Source organism: Pseudopodoces humilis, chromosome 1 (assembly GCF_049639895.1).
Source record: "Pseudopodoces humilis isolate 2021_Gansu_Grassland_sample_001 chromosome 1, ASM4963989v1, whole genome shotgun sequence".
In the NCBI taxonomy this organism is placed as follows: Eukaryota; Metazoa; Chordata; class Aves; order Passeriformes; family Paridae; genus Pseudopodoces; species Pseudopodoces humilis.
The window spans coordinates 4,672,181-4,692,811 of record NC_142200.1 but is presented as its reverse complement, the minus strand read 5'-3'; the positions used below and the strand labels follow the sequence as shown (position 1 = coordinate 4,692,811).

The window sequence follows — 20,631 nt, the reverse complement described above, 5'->3', positions numbered from 1 at the left end:
AGGTCACTCTGTACATCTTCATTCATTAACAACCAAGAAGCTACTTTGGACTCTTGGAGGAAGATCCAAACACCCCTTTTAGGGCTGTCCCACTACAGGCATCCCTGTAAAGCACGTGCATGTACAAAGTTCTGGCAAAGCACTGCCTGTTAGATCAGCCACAATATTCCTTACACAATAAAGAAGACCAAGTGGAGACTTGTGCCTGCATTGTTCAATTAAGTTTCCTCTTGTTTCCCTACCACAGCATGCTCAGTCAAAGCTATTTTGGTGCTTCACTGATCAAACTGATTTTTCCCTTTGATGATAATATGAAATATTATAGGATAATAGGGTTGTTATATAATCAAAGTTGACAGCAGGGAGCTAAATTTGTGTTGTTTTGATGAAGAGCACATTAGTGTGACATAAATAGACTAATCTGATTTATTATTATTATTTCTAATGCTTAATAATAGGGAAGGGTAGGGGAAATGAGACTCTGGGGAATGAGAGTGCATCACAAAGTGTTAGCAGACATTAGGATGTCTAGTCACAAGCAGCACCACTACTACCTGCTCATAGCTGAATTTCAAAAGAGTGAGTAGCGAGCAAGAGAAGTTGCTCTGAGAGAGATAATATCTTAAGTGGAGTAAACTCAACAATGTACTAGTGAAAATATTCTGTGAAAAACAGTGTTGTGAGAAGAAAACATGTAGGGCAATAAGAAATCAGAGACAGAACTGACAAAAGTCAGCTCACCTTTCACTGACTGATTTTTCATGTTTAACTGAAAAGCTGGGATTAACTTTGGACAGAAGCTTCCCTTTCATGATTCAGTCTGTTCCAGTTCCAGACAGCCCAAGCCATTATTCACACATCAGTCAAGAACCATGAAAACAACTAAGGAGAGAGGCAGATTTTGCCTCATGTTCTGATGCGCCCACACGAGAGCTCCTGTGTCTGGCTGCTCACAAGACAAAATCCTGCAAGAGTTTCCTTGCAAATGAAGCATCCTGCTACTTCAAAATCCCATGTGTGGCAAAAGTACAGGTTGGACAGAACTGTGGACTCTTCAGACAGAAAATAAAATAAATAAGAGTATTTGAAAATCCCGAGGAATGCAGATACATTCAAGCAAAACACTTTCTCACATACACAATCATTATAGCTTTTAAAATTAAAAGTATGGCTACGGACATCTACTGTGGCTCCTTCTTATCAACATACATAGATTTCTTCAACTATATCTACAACCTTCAACTAAGCTAAAACAGAGCTATTATAAAGCCATTGAGTTTTAATACAAAGACTCTAAGTGGCAGATGACCCACTGACATGCTGAGGTAAGTTTCTCCCTTGGTTAAAAAAACCGTGTATTAAAATTTAACTCTTCATTTATGGTTTCAGAGGGAAGATTTAGTAAGAAATCAGCTAGACTACGTAAAGTTTTCAACCTCTCCAGTTCAACATGTTTTATAGGACATTTAAAGATGATTTTTACATGCAGCAGAAATAATAGTTTCTTCTTTGCTTAAAGGAAAAGAGGAAATTAAACTGTGCAATGTTTTATAAGATGCAACTGCTTTTTTCTTTTTGAAGGTTTTGTTAAAAGTCCTGTTACCAAAATTCTCCTTTGCCAGGCACAGAACTCAACTGGAATTCTGCAAAACACCAAAATTTTCCTGCTTCTCTCCAGTGAACACCCATGTACATGATACACGAGCTGTACATGATACAGAGGTGCATATTCCATGCATACTTCTTATCTCCATAGCAGGAAAAGAGACATACATTTATTTGCACTTCAGTGATAACAAGCAAAGATGAAAAAAAGTGAATTTGGAGAGCACCGTGAACCCTATGGGCTGTCAGGGGAAGCAGCTTTGAGGTGGCAAACACTGAGGTGGTTTAACACATCCTGAAACTACTTTTTTAGGTATTCTTGCTTCGATCCTTCTGCCATCAGCATTTGCCCTAGGACATGGTACTGGCAGCACAGCATTGATGCACCCGGCATGCCCCACACATTACTCTGAAAAAGTCCATCCTCATCCATCCTCATTAAGAATCCTGTTAATTCCTCACCACTCTTAATGGAGGATTTCATGCCACAGCAATTCTACACCCAAAGGAAGCTTGAACAGAGTCAAAGTCATGGATAACTTGCTTGTCATTTACTTATGGAAAGACAGGTGTGGAGAACATGAGCATGTTTGATAGTTAATAATTTAAAGCCAAGGTGAAGACAACAGAGGAAGAATGACACTCCTTATTTCTCCCTATTAACAGATCTTTATAGATGCCTCTTTGAGAGGGTATCAACATCCATCAGCACACAGAGTTCAGAGCTGGGCACACATCATCTAGTTTTAAGGATAAAAAAAGGATTATTGCTTTTACACTGAGAGCACAAAATGGTAGAATCAGCAGGAGATGATTAGTGCCAAAAAGAAATGGGTTTTTTTATGGCAAATTAACACAGAAAGTGATTTAAAAGATAGAATTAAATCAGAGACAAAGGTGCAGGTTCATAAAACTCCCAGTCCTACCCTTGTAAAATCAAAGATAAATCTCCAAAAGCACTAAATCCCATGTAATCACTGAAAATTCCTATTTGCTTAAAAGGGAGCTGGATTAGGCCTCTAATTAAGTTCTGTAAAGTCTGTTTGGTCCAGATGAACAACTGAGGGATGGACAATGTCCAAGGAACAACTCTATGACATGGTCTCCCACTACAACTTTCCAGCACAACTGCTCCCGCTGTTACCTTACAAACACTGGAGTAAAGCTATTTTTGCCTGTTACTGCTAAATGCATTTTTTCTTTGCCTAGCAAAAAAAGCAATATCACATCTAATCTCACAAGTTCCCAGTGAGCCAAACACAAGATACTGTCCCTTGAATTCTTCCTGAGACCAACAAAGGCTTTCCATTATTTACAAATCAAAAGCATTTAGAGACAATCATCTTTATTTTTTTATTTAAAACAAGGAATGCCCTGTCACTATTATATAAGAAAAAATATACATCCTCCTATTTATACCCATCTTAACCAAGCAATCAAAAAAAAAAAAATAAATCCTATTCATGCAGGTAATTACTGCACAAAATAATAATAATAATAATAATAATAATAATAATAATAATAATAATAATAATAATAATAATAATTTATAAATAAAATTAAAATAACAAAATACACTCTTCTGTTCCAACAATTGTCCCTATTTATCCTAGAAATTCTGCTTGTAAATTGTTGGAACAGTTGAAAATTATAAAATTAAATATAGTTAAATTAATATGATTATTTGCTTTTGATTATTAATTCCATTGCTAGTTTTTCTTGTGTTTTTATTATGCATACCAGTTTTAAAAAGTGCATGCTTTATTTTTTTTTTTTTTGTAATTTTGAACTGGCAAGCTAAAATGATCCATCTTCTCCTGCCTTTTTTTAAATGTTAATACAATCTAAAATCTAGCATTAAAAAATTTACCATGATACATCTGGTATATTGACTGCTTATGGCGCATGCTTGTCTTGGCAAAAAAAAAAAAAAATCAAAACAAATTGGCTCCCCTCCCACCCTCCCCGCTCCTTTTGGAAGCAATCTAAAAAAGCAGGCTGGAACACAATTGCTTCAAGGGCAAAAGAAAAAATAATACCTGATGCTTTAATTTTTGTCACATGGCACTGATTGTGGAATTGCACGCGCGCACACACGCACACACACCCGGCACTCACACAGGCACACGGACACACACTGCAACCTGCTCGTGAGGAAAAAAGTTTGTTAGGTCAGGAGTGCCAGTGGCACATGAAGGCTCCCAGCTGTGTGTGCAACTTTGGATTTAGTACCCACTTCACGTCACCTTGAATCCTCTGACATCCACCAAGGGGGTAATGTAAGGCATACTTTGCTGGAACAGTAATAATCCATGCTTCATGCTCAAGAGCTGAGTCTCAGAGGAGGACTGGCTTGCTCTACTCCCTTTGGCCTCGCTCCGTCTCACTCAAGGAACAAAAAACCCAAAACAACAAAGGACTGGGAAAAAACAAGTAAAGCAAAATAAGACAAATCCCTTTAAATGGACTTTCGCCGTTTCATCAGCCTGTGGTTATCTGTAAAGCTGTGCAACCCAGGTGAGATGGAGCTGACAGGAGATGGGAAAAGGCTGTTTTTTAATGTGCTTGGCGAGATCTCCTCTATCTTGTAAGAGATGGAGTGAAAGTACTGGGGGTTCAGCTTTGAGCTGAACGAATTTTGGTGGGACACCACCCGGCTGGTGTACTCGTGGGACCTGTAACACATGCAGGAACAAACTGACTGAAGGTCTGTTACTTCGGCCTTGTACCGTGGCCGGCCATGCTGGGAGTCCTCTTGGATGTGGATAATCATGCTGTTGCGGTTCCCTGCCAGGGACGCCCGTTCCTCGGCATCCCTCCTCTCATCCTCACTGTTCATGGTCAAGAACCTGAGAACAACCAGATTTAGAAATGCCCCAATGACTGTCAACCCCACTAGAATGTACATAAAGCTAAAAGCCACGTAGAGAGGCTTCTTTTGAAGGGCCCCTTTGGTCTGCAGGGCCACATAGTCTCCAAACCCTATCGTAGTCAATGTTATAAAGCAGTAATAGTAAGCATGGAAAAAGCTCCATTCCTCATACTGGGAAAAGGCTGCTGCTCCAATGCAGAGTGTCCCCATGCAGGAGAAGAAACCCACAGTGACCATGTTTTCCATGGAGACCTCGGTGCTCCTCATGCCACAGCACTTTTTGATGCGTTTCAAGAGGTACTTGACGAAGGTGTTCATGCGCTCGCCCAGGCTCTGGAACATGACGAGTGTCAGTGGGATCCCCAGGACTGCGTAGAACATGCAGAAGGCCTTCCCCGCGTCCGTCCCTGGGGCAGCGTGTCCGTAACCTGGCAAGGGGGATGGAAACACAGCACAGTCAGCAGGGCAGGTGGTGGCCACGGCTCCCCCACCGTGCAAACCACACAAATCGCTCTGACGCCACAGCCAGATCCAAAGCTGCAGGGACCCTGCAGTCACGGTCTTCCCGTATCTCCTCACCAACACCCTGTGTCTGCAGTAAATAAGGCACAGAATAACAACATTCAAGCAGGAGTGGGAAAGGTGAAAGAATGCACAACCCATTCTACTTCAAACAACGTTGAGTCCCCTAAACAAGGTTATATCACATGGATTAACTGAAGAAATTTCATGTGTGTCCAGTGTCACAGGCAATAGCGGAAACTTTGAAAACAGATGGACTTTCCCAGTGTTTCTGAGAGTAGCTGGTGTTGCTCTGTCCCAAAACCAGAGTACAGTGATGGCATCCAAATTTTGTGTCTGCTGACGGAATGGAGTTAACAACATCCACAGGCCCCCCAGCCGAAGAAATTCCTTTTCAAACTCCCCCATACTGAATAAACCTTCCTCCTAGACACCTATTGAAAGTGACTCATTGCTGGAACACCATAGGAATTTAGGGATTTAATGCCCATTCTACCTTTACTTACTGGAAGAAAAAACGATTTACCAGCTTGTGCCATAGTTTTACAGCTTTGACAGTTAGTATGGCAAAGGCAATTTCATCAGGATGTTAAACTAATCCAAGGACAGAGGATGTACCACATTTCACAGCATAGTTTTCAGATGGTAAAATCATGGCTAAGCCTTTATTCTAAATCAAACCATAAGCAGGAGGCTGTTTAGATATTATAATTACAGCTGCTCAGATTACATTGCTTTAAAAAAATCTACATTTCTTACAGCTGAGATTTTAAGAGACTGTACCAAAGTCTCCAAAATGAGATGGCTAGGACCCACTTGGCCATTGTATCCATTCACCATGTGGTTACCACCATTTAGACTCCCTTTACAGTCGGTGACTAGAACTACATACTTCACAAGAGCAGCTCCTGTTGTGTACACAGAGGTGTCTAAAACAGGTCAGTGAGTTATTCTCAGGAGGCAACTATTTCTCTTCAATCATTGTAATAGAAATCTTGGGGCAGAACTCTGTTCAAGATTAATATACCTACATTTATGTATCTGCATGTGTTCTATGTGTCCAAACTCCCATTATAGTCAACAAAAAGTCTAAGAAAACAGGCAGTAGTGAGTTATTTCACTGACCATCCCAAGTCTGGCAAGATGAAATGACAGTTCTAACTGTTCATTGATCATGTTCATTAGGTCCCCATTAGACTGGCTAGACATCTGTTGACTGCAAACTTAGACACCCACAGCACTGGCAGAGAACTACCTGTAAACAGCCAAATGAAGATATCCTAATCATGATAGTAACCTTGAGTGACTGTCTCCAGTATAGATGCCTGCATTGGAGACACTGAGGGTTTAAATCAGCTTTCCAGAAAGAATCCTCTAGCTCTATACTAGATCCCTGAGATATCAGGATACCCATAGGTGACTGGCAGATAAAACACAGGGTGTTCAGTAGACCCACACTCTCACAGATCTGAAGCTGGAGGACAGACCTGGCATGAGATACCACTGAGGCAGGACCACTGAGGAGCCCTGCCCATCACCTTTAAACTCAGGTCATTGACCTGCTGCTCTGAATTTGTCTAATTCTTTTTTGAAACTGCACATCTTCTCAATATCCTGTGGCAACAAATTCCAGAAGTTCACTATCTGCTGTGCAAAAAGGTACATTTTAATTTCAAGGCTATCTCCTTGTTTCAGCTAGAACACCTTAGTTACAGAATTGAAGTTCTAAATCTTCCTTATCTACCACCTTCATGTTTTCAGCTAAGCTCAGCTTTATCTCTGCTCTCAGCTTTTTCCTGTCTAAACTGAAGCCACAGTCTTTTAAACTCATAGAGCAGAAGTCACATTTCCTTGATCATTTCCTTCTTTGGACCTTCTGTAGCTCTGCCACACCAGTGTTGAGGTGCAGAACCCAGAATTCTGCCTTTCTCTTAGGATGGGGCTGTATCTCAGAGTCTGCACTTTTACTAGAACTAAAATATGAACACGAGACGACCTTCAAAATGTAAAGCAAGAGTAGACAAGGAAAATAAAACAAGAAAACCAGCAAGAATCCCCTTCAAAAAGCAAAATGTTTATTCTTAGGTCAGTTGATATTTGTTGATGGATGGATTGTAAAAACCACTTTACAAATGGAGCACAAAACTCAAAATAGGAAGTTCTTTTCCAGGCCATAAAGGAAAGATATTCACCTGTTATATTGAGCCAGGTAGTCTGTTCATCATAAAAAGCAGTTTCCAAATTACCTGGAAAGCGAAGTTTCTTCACCAGATTGTTCCTGGGTTAGTTCCACCTGACTATCCCTCAATAAAGGCTATAATTGCCTCTCATTACTAAGATCAGCTTTTGAACTACAGGGGTGTTAATTAAACCAGGGACATCTTCCTATTTTATAGCTTTAGTTACAGATGATAAAGAGAAGGAAAGCTTCAGAAAATGTGATTTTCCAGATGACTGAAGAGATGGCAGTTGGTGGAAACAACTTTTACTTTGGGTTCTAAAAAAAATATTTGGGGTGAAGAAAGGTTTCTTTTGATCTCCCTATATAATTCTCATTAAAGATATCCCCAAGAAACAGTTTTAGGGACATTATAAAACATTAATATTATGTGCTTACATGCTATCTCACAGTTGAATTTATAATTTGTCCCAGACTTTGTAATTGTATATCCCATAAGATACAAATATATCTGTATCCTTGTTTTACAGATAAGGAAGCACAGACACCAGAGTAAAAGTAAAGCAGGCTTTACTTTCCCTCCAATTCACATAGGTAGATAGAAAATCCAGAAATTCTGACTTCTATTCGGCCCCAAGTCATAGTGACATTCCACAATATTAGATAAATGTCTATTACTGTATTTTTACCATGAATCTGGGGTAAAGAAACAGATTTCTTTACAGAACTTTAACAGAATTGTTATTCATAAATCTGGAATAAGACTCTATAAATAGATTAATGTATGAAGGATTAGTCACATATTTATCCTATACAACATGATTTTAAGGAATAGACTTAAACATTACCTTAAACACTCTGAAGTGAGGGGTGCGAAAATGCACCACAGACTTAACTCTCCATTCTGTATGCATTTCAGGATCTATCCAGCACTGAACAGAGTATTACATGGAAAGCAAACTGCAGCAGTCCATGCTTTCTGAAATTCCGTATTTTTCAAATCTAAAACGAACCTCTGTCTTCTTAACATTAGAGACTGCCTCTGGGAAACAGGGAAAGGTGAATAATTGCCAGAGGAAGAGAGGCACAAAGGAGCAATAGTGCTGGGAAAGGACACAGGTGACAGAGTCAGTCTCCAGGTAGTTGGGTTTGACTTGCATCAAGTAAAGGCAGAAGCAGAAGCAACTGCCTTGGCAGCAGATTCCAGCTACCAAAATTCTCCCTGATCTCCACAAATGTCACTGCCCTTTAGCAGAATATAAAGAGATGACTTCGTGTCATCATTAAGAAACAGAAGGCCTAAAGAAAAACAGAAATGTTAATGATGACATCAGGGCTTCTCTCTCTTCTGTGGTGAAGAAGAAAGACTGAACAGAAGACCTTAGCACTGGGTACAGGAAATGCATCCCTTAACAAGCCACAGAGGAAGAGGGAGAAAGGTGTAGATGGAGCTTTACACTGGACCACACCTAAGCAAACACTGCCCATCCTACACTAATGAAGTAACTGGTTTGCTGAGGTACCACAATACAGCAGTGTGACCACAGCAGGCAGTTTTGTCTGGTGCTCAATGACATATCATTTGAATGATCAAGGAAAGTCTAAATAACTCTCACCCTGAGAAGAAATGTCATCAGTACACTCCCTCACTTTCCAAATGCTTCCCAGCTGCTTAGGCTTTCAAGACAGAGCTCATCTGAGCTGGCACCAAGAAGACTCGCTTGGCACAAAGAAATGTCATGTTTCAGTGTTACTCCAGTTCTGGACTGTGAAGCACCAATACACCACAAAATCCATCTCCTCCCAGTCATGGAACAGCTGGGCTACAGACACCAAGCAGATCTGCAGGAAGGTGTAGGCAAGGGAAGCAAGCAGTCACACTGTAAGGGCTGGCACAAAATCAGTACTCTGTTGGGGTCCTCCTTGCCTTTGGTTTTTTCAGGCCTTGGCCATTCTCTGATGAAAAACTCTCAAAGAACATGTACACCTACATGTAATTCTAGAAGAAAAATGGAATTCTGTTTTCTCATTTGCCAAAGTGTAGCTATAATGGTCTGAGAAAAAAACACTTAGAGCCTTCTTCAATGCTTATTTTTCTATGGTGCCTTTCAGACAAGACAGAGAGAGAAACTACTCACTACAATCTCTATGAGGTCCAGCTGGGGATAACCCCATAACTCCAGGACACTGTTCTGGTGTACCAGCCCACAAACAGAAAAAGCAGAGGAACTCTGTGCACAGCTACTCTGAATCCAACAGCAACCACAAGCTGGCTGAGGAAGAGCACAGGAATGCTATAATTACATGTGAGTTTTCCCCCAAGAATTCATCTACTCAGATTCATTATTTGGTGCTCAGGGATTTCCTAAGCCAGTTTTTGCTGGTTTAGTAACACAAAATGGGCTTCTCTTCCATGAGTTGGGTATTGTCCCTTCAGTATCTTTAACATCCCGTGGCAAGGAGGTTCATAGAACAACTACATGTTCTCTAAAAAAAATGCCATTTCTCCTTTACTTCCCTTTCATTACTATCATTTGATGGCAATGGTGTCTCCTCCTCTTTGAAAGAGACCAGGAACAATCATTCCCCTTTCCCCTTCTTTGTGTCACTCATGATCTTATAGACCTTTTATCCACAAAAATGGCATGTTGCATTCAGGCCCCAAGCAAGTATCTCTGACACTTTGCAGCCTCATGTGGACACAGCAGCTTGCTCAGATCTACATCAGTGACTTCTGCACCACACTCAGCTGCAGGGTACAGACAGGTCTGTAACATCTGTCCTGTCCTCCAACACAAATTCCCTGAAATAACACTTTGCTTCTCAGGCAAAAAGAGTCTTAAACAAATTCATGCTATTGTAATGATACAGACTGCTCCGAATGAGTAAATCTATAAAAAAAAGAAAACATTATGGGAAAAAATCCTGAATATATTCAATGTGTTGCATTTACATAGCAGCCATCTCCAGCGCTGCAAGGCACTATCTACTTTAGCAAACTAAACTGGCTCAAGTTCTGCCAGAAGTGCTTAAGGTTAGATATTAGGGTGGGGAAATTTCATTAAAGGAATGTAAAGCATTGGAACAGATTCCCCAGGGAAGCAGTCGAGTGTTCAGAAAACATGGGAATTTGCCATTTGAGGACATGGTTTAATGGTAAACATGGTCTTGGTGCTGGGTTGACTGTTGGACTTGATTTTAAAAGTCTTTTACAGCCTTAATGATTCTGTGATTCTGAAGATGAATTCCACCACCAGCCCATGATGTCCACACTCTACCATTATCCCAGCCCATTATGGCTTCCCTCTGGAATAATCAGCACTGTCCTAGGCAAAGTCTATGCCTGGAGGTTATGGGGGTTAACACTGGCCAGATCCACTGGAACTCAGCACCCTCTTGGTGCAGCAGGTGTTTATCTATTTCTGGCACTCAGTGTGTCATCTCTGTTGGCTTCTGTATCCTACAAAATACAGGTCCTGCTTCACTAGGCAGCACAGATAGAGCCTACATGTGTTTTCTGAGTGTTTTTCTACACTGGGCTCTGTCAGAGATTGAGAGAGGTTTGTCTCTAGATGTGCACTGGTACACGGCCAGTCCTAAAAAATAAAAACCGTGGCAGTGGTGAGTTAGTTATAGGTCATGCTCAGGCCACAGCGTATCTGCAGAGCAGCTGAGCCTCATTCACATCTGTGTTCAATGTGCAACAAGTCTTAGATGTCTTGAATCTCAAAGCAATGCTCTACATTATTCATGAGGGATGATTTATTTCTCTTAGGAGGAGGTTTCTCCCCTCATTCATCTACACATCATTCATCCTCATGATGGGCATTTGGGCCAGGTCATCCCTGACAACAGTCCCCAGAAAGGAATTAACTTCTTCATCCCTGTGACTCAAACACTTCTTACTCATGCTGGCAGCAGCCCAAGCCAGGAGATAATGAAGAGAAGATAATGGCACCTGCTCTTCAGATGGGCAAGTGTAATTCAGATTAAAACATCTTCATGATGTCACACACTTCACTTCAGAGGTTCATCTACGTCAGAGAAGCTGCCACAAGGATCAGGCTGTCTCTGCTGGATTTGCTATTCGTGCTTTCAGCAGGGAGAAGAAACAACGTGGCGTTTGTGGTGCTGATGAAAGATATTTTCAGGAGGGATCAGGGAGATACTACATCTAACTAACTGGTAGTAACTCATTCACCAGGACAAAGACTTTCTCCTGTAAGGTAATCAAGAGCTGCTATTACCTGGATGAGAGCTGCTGGATAACTACACCACCCTCCTGGCACATGGGCACTGCTGACTGCTCCCTCTTCTCTCTCCCACATCTGGCCTCTCCCTGAATCCTGCTGCCTTTCTCCTCAAACATCTCCAGGACCTCTTTTTTTCTTTTATTCCCTTGTTGGTTGATTTCACTGTAGAGTTCAGCTGAACAATCTCTCTTAGTTTTGCACGTCTCTCTATAGGAAACACATAGCAATACATGATAATATCATCTCCTGTTGTGAAGACAGGGACATCACAGGAGAGCAGAAAGAATCTGACATGCCCAGATGCAACCTCAAATCCTAAATCTCTCAACAAGCTTGACATGGCCTCTCATCCTGGCTCATCCCCGGTCTGTTAAAACTGCTTCCATGTCCTGCTGAAGTAAGGTCACACCACCTTGGAGGTTGCACTCACTGCTTTGTTTTATATCAAACCTGCAGAAGATCTCCTATTCTGGGTGTCAGGGATGCAACAGGCTTCCACTGATTTTTTTTTCTCCCCACCAAAAGGACAGACTGCTTTTCTTCTTGATCTTGAAATCAAACTTTCAAGATGTTCAAGGAAAACAGCTTCAAAAGCAGCTCTGATGGGAGAGGCAGGCACAGGCAATATGTAGCAAGGAAATGAGGAGGAAAAGGAAGAAATGGCTTCTCTCTGGGACCTCTGGGATCTGCTGAGCAGCAGGTGAAGACACAGCCAAAGCCAGTCTTGCAGATGGAAGGCCACTCATGCACATCATGAATCAGGACAGACAAGTGTTTGGCCCCAGGAACTGCCTCTGAGCAGTGGTTCCTGTAAGCTCACCAGGGATGCTGAACCTACTGCCTGTCAGCACAGCCAGCAGCAGACCTGAAGGACTCATCTAAAACTGATGATACTGATAACTACTGCTGCCACTCATTCCTCTGCCACATCTCCTCATTCCCTCTACTATTCTGGTCTGCAGCCATCCCACGTTCTCTCCTTCCTTATGGAACCTGAACCTCCCACTCTGGAGCATTAGTGATAGCATTTTTCCCTATGGCTTCTCTTCCAGCCACACCAAGGTGCAGTAAATATTGGCATGGTGAATGCTCTGCATCACTCAAAATGCCTGTTGGCATCAATTCCCAGCCCTGACCATTACCAGATGTGGCTAAACCATCTTCCATTGGAAGATTCAGCTATAGGAAAAGCACCAAGAGTGCTTGGGCAACTGCTTAGGAACACAGTCCTGAGTTCTTACAGCCTTGATGGAGCAGGAACTGAAGCTATCAGCTGTAACAGCATTCTGGGTAATCCTCCTGTGGGTGGCACCTGGGAAGACAGTTATGTTTCTCACACTGCCTGAAATTAAGGGATCCAAAGGCAGAAATTTAGTGCAACACAGCCACGCTCATTTCTGATTCAGGGTAGGACTTAGGATTTCTGGTTTGGCTGGTTTCAGCTGGAGATAACATGCAATAGAGTCAGGTATAAGACCTGGGTTAGAGGTCGACCCTCTTGAAGAGATTTCCTTTGGATTCTCAGAGGATCATGGCAAATGATGTGTCTCAGTCCCTACAAGGCTCTCAGTAATGCCATGCTCATGGGACACGTTGGAGAATTGTGTTTCAGAGGTTCTCAGACTGCTTAGACTGAACTTTTCCTCCTCATTCCCTGCCTGGACTCCACCACAAGGGATGATCTCTCCTCTTCCCTGCTGGATCCTCCTGGGGAGGTGAGGACACAAATCAATTCAGTTCCTTGGGGCAGAGCACTTGGAGGTGCTGCTTATTCACCACTCCTCCTGTCAGAGGCTTGTGCCCAGGTAGTTTCAACACTCCCCCAGGCAGAAAGACCTGAGGACTTCTTTGCTTCCCCTGGGAAAGATCTTGTATTCTTCCTGGACTTAGACCCCAGCAGGACACAGCTCCTCTCTTTTATTGTTTCTGCATAATGCAAAAACATACATTTGGTCACATTTGGCTCTTTCAAATACCCACTGGGTTGTGGCAGTAAGGAATAGGTTTATGACTTTAAACCGAGGCATAAAAAACTTTCTTTTTTCTAATTAGTCCTGTGTTTTTCTCATTTCTTGGTAAGAATGAGCCATCTATATCTGTATCTCTGCCCATCTGTTTTCCCTCTACGATAACTTTGAAGCTGCTCACCAATTTCCACCACTTAGAAGAAACTGTAATGTGAACTTGATAGTGATCTGTTCTGCTGGGCCTGCCATCTGGCCAATCTGTGAATACACATAAAAGGGCCTAAAAATCAACACACTTAGTGCAGGCTCAGCTACAGCTGGGATCAGCTCCTTCCCTGGCCAGTTACTGGAAAGAAACAGGAGCTGGAGGTCCTGCAAGGTGAGGTGAGATGCAGAGGCAAGGGAGAGAACTGAAGGAATAAGATGTCTCCATCACCTTATTAAACAGTCTGTGATGGAATATCTATCTACCTTCAAGGATGAAGATTCAAATCAGGGTTCAAGAGAACTGGGGATGCTTTTGAGTTCACAGGAAACCAAGCTTGACTACTGCTGCTCATCAAGGAGCATCTTGTTTCCAGCAAAAGACAAAATTTGGAAGATGTTGCTTAAAAAAAACCAAAACAACAAATATTTGAGACTTCTGTGTTTCCTTGTGTTTATTTTTCCTTTGAATATGAATATTTCCCTTTTTTTCTGTTTAAAATTTATGCTATAAAGGGGTTTACTAGAAAAGTAAATGAGAGAAAGTGGAAAACTTCAAATGGCCCCATGAAATCACAATCTTCTTGCTCATCTGTCTGACAGAGAAGATCTTGTTATCTCAAACCTCCTCTCATTGAACTTAGCCTCTATTTTTACTGCTTAGACAGGAGATGTCTGTAGTCCCTGGAAATTCTTTTGAATAAGGTAACAGAGTAGCTGAGGTAGTTTCCTGGTTTCTGTTCCTGGTTTACCACCTCCCAAGAAATCAAGGGTGCCAACACTCACCAGTCCATCTTGTACAGATAGAACAATATCTCAGCTCATCCCTAAAATTTCTTCTGCTTCAGAAAAGAGGCTGGAAAGAGAGGAGAGGTACCTCTCAACTTCTGTGAGGAGACAACCATTTAATCAGCAGTGATTCTGGTATATCAGATTTGTGTCTGGCATAACATTCCTGACTCCTCCCAAAACCAACAGCAGCTTTGTGCTGAATTTCCGGCTGGGCACAGTTGACAGTTGACTTCTGAGTCAATATTTTCCCATGAGCTCTATTTTTGACTCTCCCTGCACTCTTTTCCTCCCTTTCCTCCTCTCTTCTTGGTTCACCGAATCAATCAGAAGACTGACCTAAGGCTCACATCATATCTAGTCCCAAGGAAAATCATGCCCAGAACAAGTTCTCAATCTGAAGAGAATCATCACAACCACTAGGAAAAGACTTTATCAGGTCATGTTATCCATTCCCAGGGGATGGCATATGATTGTTCCTTACAATATATTCTCCAGGGCTTTGTCCAGTTTTGTTTAAATGATTGAAATAACAGGGTTTCTGCTCTCACCCTTAGGAAATTGTTGCCCTGCCCAGTAGATCCAGCTATTAGGAAGTTCATTTTTGATACACAGCCTGTACTTTTCTTGTTCTATGCTGCCTTTTATCACACTGTTCTTTTGTAGCCCTCAATCCAACACTCCCATTTCTTTCCATCATTTCTCACTCCTTTACCCTTCTTGGAGATAGTCACAGCTTCATTCCTTAGTTAATAGTAGTTATAAATAGAGCTCTTGGAGGACGAGTCCTGCAAGACTCTGAGAGAGGCCAGAAAGACAAGAGACATTCTACAACATGTACACATGTACATATATGATTAGATTTTGTCTCTTTAGAAGCAGCTCCTTATATGATCACTTTTTTTGTACTTGCCTGAGATCATTCTTGCTCTTCAAACACTTTCAAGATCTTTGCTAGAGCTGTACACAGCCCTTCTAGCAGCAGAACTGTGGTATCATGGTTATCTGGACTGCAAAATATTGTCCTTTTTGCATATGTAGATGTGACTGACCATCACTATAACATTATGTCCTCACTGCATAGCAAACTTTTCCTGATGATGTCATTTCTTTACATCAGAAAGGCTTTTTGTACTCCATGAATATGATTGCTATAAGCTTTTTTTTTCCTTATTCACCTCTATAAATTGAATTCTTGGGCAATTTTAATAGTTTTCTGTAACTGATTTTTGTTGCTCAGTTTATTGGCAATGACCTGAGTCTTCTCCATGAGGGGGAGGATGAAGGACTCATCACCTGCAGAGCTGGCAGGATGACCCAAGCAGCACTCTGAGGGATCAGTGGGAATACATCAGGAAGAAGCACAGGGAGCCATGTCTTAAAAAAGACCAAAATTTAATGGGTTTAACTACCACAGTTTCTTCTATGCTGTGATGATAAAAAAGAAGCATGAGAAACTTCTGATTCCACTTTATTCAAAGAGTTAGTTCTTTTCAAACTACCAGGTCTGAGTCTTCACAGGGTTAACAGGATCCTGCTCTCAGTCTGACACTGGGCTTGAGAAGCTGTATCTGAACAAAAACCCTAGTAAACAAATATTACCAAAGGTCAGCACAGAGCAGAGTGACTGAAATCATTAATGACGTAGCACCCACGTCCTCTGAAGCTGTGATGTCACTGTCCAGTGCAGGTCACAGAGAAATGTTCATAAATCCATGTGACATCAGGGCTGGTCTGGTCAAACACAGCACACCCAGCAAGAGACTTGGGGTGACACTCAGGAAAGCGGGTCAGAAGTGTTTGCACTGAAGTAATCACATTTTTTCTTCTACAACTTTCCTCCTTATTCAGCTAAGAGACACACAAGAGCACAGACAACTTGCCATGAGTTTGTTTCTATTTTGTGCTGTTTCTACTGCAGATTTTTCCCACGTGGAAGATAAAAAAAAAAAAAGAGTATTTCTCCAACTTTTAAAAAATATTAATAGGTCCATGGTACTTTAAGCAGATTCTCCTTTCTCCTGCTCAAAAGCCAGGACTGTCCCCATCCTAAAGGGCAGCTAAAGGGGTGGTTAGTTATTCCCACTGTGCTTAGATTCAGTCCCTGCTAGAAAAACACACCAGCAAATCAATTTAGAGGCAAAACTTTGACTAAAACAGAGAAAGCTCTGATGTAGACAAAGTTATACAGATACAAAATCTCTTCTTCCAGGGAAATCTCTGTGTCGGCAGGTGAACAGCCGAGAGTGGAAGAACCAAAAATTCCTCTTCCCTCTCCTTTGGTTGTTGTTCTCTGTCCCTTAATGACTACAATAAGAAATTTGCCAGAATGACACAAGTTTTCCTGTTTTTAGAATATTGCAATCATAGACTTCTTTACATCAGTTACAGCATTTATTGCATCCTTCTCTGAAGAAAAGCATCCCCAAACATATATTCTGAATCTGGCTGTCATAATCAAAACTTGGCAGTTTTGGCCAAGGTTATTTTCCTTGCAGACACTCTAATTTTGCAGCAGTTTTATTAAATGAAACCTGGCTTCAATGATCTAATGGCAAAAGTCAGTGGAATCTGTCATAATTTCCCCCACTCCATCACATATAGGCTGAGCAGTGATTCAAATGGATTTATAGATTTCATTGAATGCGGTACATGGATTTCATTAAAAATAAAGAAAATTAATGCTCAAATGCTTTGGGTTTAGTTTCTTTTACCAGCATACATGGGTTTTTATTTCCTTTGCTATTCTTTCCCCCAAAAAAACCTTATGCTTGAAAATACAAGCAAAGAGAGATGCCTCAATTATCCTCTACAAATTTTAAAGTGTGTACTGTCAATTATCTTTGAAAAGCTGAAATCATTTAATCAAAACTTCTGTGAAGGAAGAAGTTCAATTCTGATTGAGAAAGCATTTTTTGAAGCTGAAACCAAGAAAGTTAATGGAAATATATTGCCCAATGGTACTGCCCTGTCCAGCTTTCCACTGAGCCAGGACTAACTTTGAGGCACATCTGTCCTTGTACTTTGAAGACAGAAGAACTGAGCTAAAACATGAAGGTCAAAGTTTTGCAACGTTGTTCAGCTTTGGCTATGGGAAGACTTGCTGGAATTGCTGTATCAGGGTAATTACACCAGCCTAACTCACTGGGCTGGCACTTTCAAATGAAGCAACCTCATACATTTTTCTGATAGCAACTTTGATCTTGCAGAAGCAAGGACACACCAGGAACTTAGAAACTGTGGTAGCTTTGCCCAGCAAGACAAAGCCAGAAGCATTTCTCATGGGATGCTGCTCCAGCCATCAGAAACTGCCCAAGGAAAGCCAGGAAATTGAGCCTAAGAGATATTAAACCCAGAATCTGAGCTCATTGTGCATTGAAAATCTTCCTAAAAAGACAGATGTACACCTCAGTTAGGGCTTCCAACTCCACTAATCAAGCTGTAAGACTGTCCCTAAACTCACTGCTCTTACAGCTAAAAGTTTTCCTGTTTTCAGTCCAAACTTGTTCAAGGTCTGATTCTTCTCATTAAAGTTCTTTGTTCAAACAGCAACCCACCCAGTTTGCCTTTCCTACAGACTAATAAAGATCAGCCGTATCTCTCGAGCCTGGTTTGTTTGTTTGTTTTTTTCCAAGGAGGAATAAACCAGTCACAGCTAGTCTGTTGCATTAGTCAGGGTCACTTTGATAGCATTTTGCACCTTTCCAGCTTGAATTCAATTTTCTTGTACATCAACAACCCAAATTTAGATACAGAGCCACAGAAATTCAATGCTGCATTTGTACAGACTTTGAATTGTATTTCATATAACTTCAGACAGCTCTTGTATACAACACTGACACAAAACCTGAAATGAAGTACTGCATCTCAAACCTGCCTGCCCTTGGTTTGTAGCTAAAAATCCATAGGATCTTATTTTGTCCTGCACTGATGAAAATAGAGTAATTTTTCTTGGTGTCTGTGAACTCAGAACACTGTAATTCAAGTACACGACTTCATGATTTAACCAGAGACAAGCATGTGAGTTAAGCTCCATGTAGCAAACAGATGGATGCTAAAAAGAAACTTTCCATATACTGCAAGGATCCCTCCCATGAAATGACCCATGAAAAGCAGGATGGGGTTCATGTGCACTATGAGACCTGAAGCTGACAGACATATCCCAATTAGTTATTCTAAAAGTGGATCTGTTCAAATTCCTCAACACATTTCCAGTGCCCAGAAAATCCTTTCGCTGAGACCAATCTGAGCTCTTTCACCTCCTCTTTTATTTCTTTATTGTTTACAGACATCTACCTTTTCCTCACCAACCCTGCTAAGCACAGCAAGCGGTGAGATTGCAGGAGGCAGTAGAGTGAGACACCATTTAATGCACCTGACTAGGCATAATCAGAGCCATCCATCACTTCAGTTTTCTATTCCCAGCCAACAGGAATAGTCAAACTGAGTGGGAAGAAATGGGAAGTCACTTAGAAAAACTTCTTCAAACCCTTCACCATTTATCTTTTGCTGGGTGGAAAACAATGACCTACTATATTATTTTAATATCATAACCAGTGTTTTTCATTTTATTTCATTGCTGAGCTCCTCCATAAAAGGTGGCTCAATAAATCAGACTGACAAAGTACTTCATGGAAGATTTCTGAGCAGTCATGAACATCATTTGCAGTTTTTATACCTGAGAACCTCCATTGTAATCCAAGATCCTTCAGTGGCAGGGGATATATAAATGACACATGAGATGGTCCCTTGTTATTCAGAATTCTGCTCTGACACACAGAATTACCATCTGCATTTTCTAAACATGGATACCAGAGAGGGAGAAGGCCTAGTCACGAAAAATACAGATCAGATTAAGAGTTTAATATCCCCTCCAAAAAGGGTTTTGCAATGAGAGAAGTTATTATTCCATTCAATATGAGAGAAAAAAAACACTTAGAAGGGTTATCTCATAAAATCACAGAATGGTTTGGGTGGGAAGGGACCTTAAAGATCATCTTGCTTCAAACCCCTGCCATGGTCAGGGACACCTTCCACTAGATCAGGTTGCACAGGAGCCCGTCAAACCTGGCCTTCAATACTTCCAGGGATAGCATCCACAGCTTATCTGGGCAACCTCTTCCAGCACCTTACCACTCTCACAGTGAAAACTTTCTTACTAATATCTAATCTAATCTACCCTCTTTCAGTTTAAAGCCATTCCCTCTTGTCCTATTTAAAACTTCTTCAAATAAGACATCCTCCAGAACATTCCTGTTGTGATTTAATCTCTATTTCAGCTTCACTTGCAGGCTTTGAAGCTTATATAAATAAGGAGCAGCACTGCTGAGGGTCTATTGGAGACCTAAGACATAATGTCCCTCCACTTCTCCCTTGCATCTACAAGGGGCCTGTACTTACTGTGGGATTTATTTATCATCTCATGCTCATCAATCTGGGATTTGAGCTGCAAACACATGCTCAATTTTGGACTATCAGTAAGTTTATTAGAACAGTTTTGTGGAAGTGAAGTTTCCTCATCTGCACATTTCTGGGAATCAATATATTATTATCATGCAGTGGATTGACCTTGGCTGGCCACAAAGTTGCTTTCTCACTTCTCAACAGAATAGAGGGAAAGAGCAGGATTGAAAAATCTGTGGCTTGTGATGAGAACAAGTTGATTGATCAACAGTGATCATTTATGGGCAAAACATACTCAACTCAGGGAAGAGTAATTTCATTTGTTGCCATTTATTCTCTGATGAGGTCAGTGAGAAAAAAAAAAAAAAAAAAACCAAAAACCCCTTATGCCTATTTCTCCCTTCTTCCCATTCTCAATTTCAGTCCTTCATTCTCAACTCTTCTCTCTCTTCCTCTCCCAATTTGACATGAAGGATGGGGATTGGGGGTTGTGCTCAGTCCATAAAACTTTGTCCCTGCCCCTCCTTCTTGCTTATACTCTTGCCCTTGCCCCAGCACAGGGTCTCTCCCATGGGATATCATCCTTACCAAACTACTGCAGCCTGGATCCTTTCTCTGGGCTGCAGTTCTTCAAGAACTGCCACAATGTGGGTGCTTTCCACAGGGCACAGTCCTTCAGGAACAGACTGCTCCAATGTGGGTCCCCCATGGGCCACAGGTCCTGACAGCACACCTGCTCCAGCATGGGCTCCTTTCCATTCCTGCCAGGAATTCCTGCTCCTGTGTGTGCCTGCCAAGGGCTACAGCTTCCTTCAGGGCAAATCCTTCTGCTCCAGC

The 20,631-nt window shown here is 41.4% G+C and overlaps 1 protein-coding gene across 1 annotated transcript in view; it reads right to left on the bottom strand.

Moving 5' to 3' along the window:
- Positions 1 to 4,063: 4,063 nt before the first annotated feature.
- Positions 4,064 to 20,631, bottom strand: part of KCNK9 (potassium two pore domain channel subfamily K member 9) — an 87,549-nt gene continuing 70,981 nt past the window's right edge. The window contains exon 2 of the mRNA XM_005516889.2: positions 4,064 to 4,905. Within this exon, the coding sequence (XP_005516946.2) occupies positions 4,064 to 4,905 (842 nt within the window). The remainder of the gene's footprint in view (positions 4,906 to 20,631) is intronic.